This window comes from Ursus maritimus, unplaced genomic scaffold, assembly GCF_017311325.1.
Source record: "Ursus maritimus isolate PB19 unplaced genomic scaffold, ASM1731132v1 scaffold_19, whole genome shotgun sequence".
In the NCBI taxonomy this organism is placed as follows: domain Eukaryota; kingdom Metazoa; phylum Chordata; class Mammalia; order Carnivora; family Ursidae; genus Ursus; species Ursus maritimus.
Window position 1 is genome coordinate 57,277,342 of NW_024424341.1, and position 1,676 is coordinate 57,279,017.

At 65.9% G+C, this 1,676-nt stretch overlaps 1 protein-coding gene across 2 annotated transcripts in view; it reads left to right on the top strand.

The window, feature by feature from the left end:
* RCN3 (reticulocalbin 3) overlaps nt 1–1,470 on the top strand; it is a 13,771-nt gene extending 12,301 nt beyond the window's left edge. For both annotated transcript variants that reach the window (XM_008684549.2, XM_040634297.1), the window contains 2 exons: nt 490–689; nt 917–1,470. In XM_008684549.2, the coding sequence (XP_008682771.2) occupies nt 490–689; nt 917–1,024 (308 nt within the window). In that variant the 3' untranslated portion in view covers nt 1,025–1,470. The remainder of the gene's footprint in view (nt 1–489; nt 690–916) is intronic.
* The last annotated feature ends 206 nt before the right edge of the window (nt 1,471–1,676 follow it).

The window sequence follows — 1,676 nt, forward strand, 5'->3', positions numbered from 1 at the left end:
GGGGGGGGGCGGAGAGGGAGAGGGAGAAGCAGACTCCCCGCTGAGCAGGGAGCCCGGTGAGGGGCTCGATCCGAGGACCCTGGGATCATGACCTGAGCCGAAGGCAGACGCCTAACTGACTGAGCCACCCAGGCGCCCCGAGGGAGCTTTTTAAAGTGGGGTGAGCTGTCCCAAGGGTGGCTTTTTAGTATCTGCTCACACGGCCTGCGCCCGTGGGGCACAGCATTCATGTCACGTGTGTCTCGGGCAAACTGACGCGGTCGGAGGAAATGATCAATGCCTCCAGTCCCTTTCCCTGCAGCCCGGTGATCACCTGTTAGTTCAGTGTCGCTATTAGCCCCGTTCCAACAGCCGAGGACACCGAGGCGGGAGAGCAGGTGCAGTGGGCTGCCGGGAGTCCCGCAGTCAGGTCGGGTCAGGGCCGGGACGGAGCCCCGGGGTGCCCGCCCGCCCCGAACCGCCTGACGTCGCCCCTGTCGCCCGGCCCAGCGGATCTGTACTCGGCCGAGCCCGGGGAGGAGGAGCCGGCCTGGGTGCAGACGGAGCGGGAGCAGTTCCGGGACTTCCGCGATCTGAACAAGGACGGGCGGCTGGACGGCAGTGAGGTGGGCCACTGGGTGCTGCCCCCGGCCCAGGACCAGCCGCTGGTGGAGGCCAACCACCTGCTGCACGAGAGCGACACGGACAAGGTGCGCCCAGGGGGCCGCTGTGCCCACGTGGCCGGACCGGGCCCGGAGCTGCCCTGGGGTGCTGTTGGGCCAGGGACAGAAAGAGGAACAGAGAGACCGAGGGAGGGGGTGGGGGAAGGGGAGGGACAGAGACCCCGGGTGTGTTGGGGGGGCAAACTGAGGTTCAGAGAGGAGTCTCCCAGGCAGGGCCCCTTGTCACCCCTGCTGCCGTCTGACCCTCCCTCCAGGATGGGCGTTTGAGCAAGGCCGAGATTCTGAGTAACTGGAACATGTTCGTGGGTAGCCAGGCCACCAACTACGGCGAGGACCTGACACGTCACCACGACGAGCTCTGAGCCCCTGTGTGCCCGCTGCAGCCTTGTAGCCCCAGGGGGGGACCCGAGGAGGGGCCCCCGTGGTCAGGCCCCCCTCCCCATCTGGACCTGAAGCCTGCGGACACCTACACCCTGTGTCCCTCTGCCCCTGAGCTCTCAGGGACCCACCAGGTCAACTTCTCCAAGACACTGCAGCCCCTCCCAGCCCGTCCCACCCTGCCCCTGGGGGTCTCATAGACCCAAAGGGTAAGTGAACAATCCAGTTCTTACTGGCAGAATCGCCCAGCCCAGGGCACCCCAAACCAAGCTCAGCCTCCAAGAGCCTCCACTGACCACCCCAGCGCCCCGTCTGAGCCTCACAGCACCCAGCAGAGAAACACCCCCACACCGGCCCCTGACTCACCCGCTGCAGGCTCTGCCCCCAGAATGCCTCCTCTCTGTCGGGAGGGAATAAACTTAGTGCTGGGGCCTTGTCTCTGTGTCCCTAAGGGGGTGACAGGGGCCTTGGGGAGGAATTGGGGGCTGCAGCTGGGCATCAGGGGGACTGCGGTGCTGAAGGAGGGATCAGGCATTCGGAGACGGGGCTCTGGGTGTCGGCGGGCTTTGAGGGCATTCCTGGAGACAGAAAATGAAACTAGCAGCCTGGACCCAGCAGAGAGCAAGCCAGACAGAG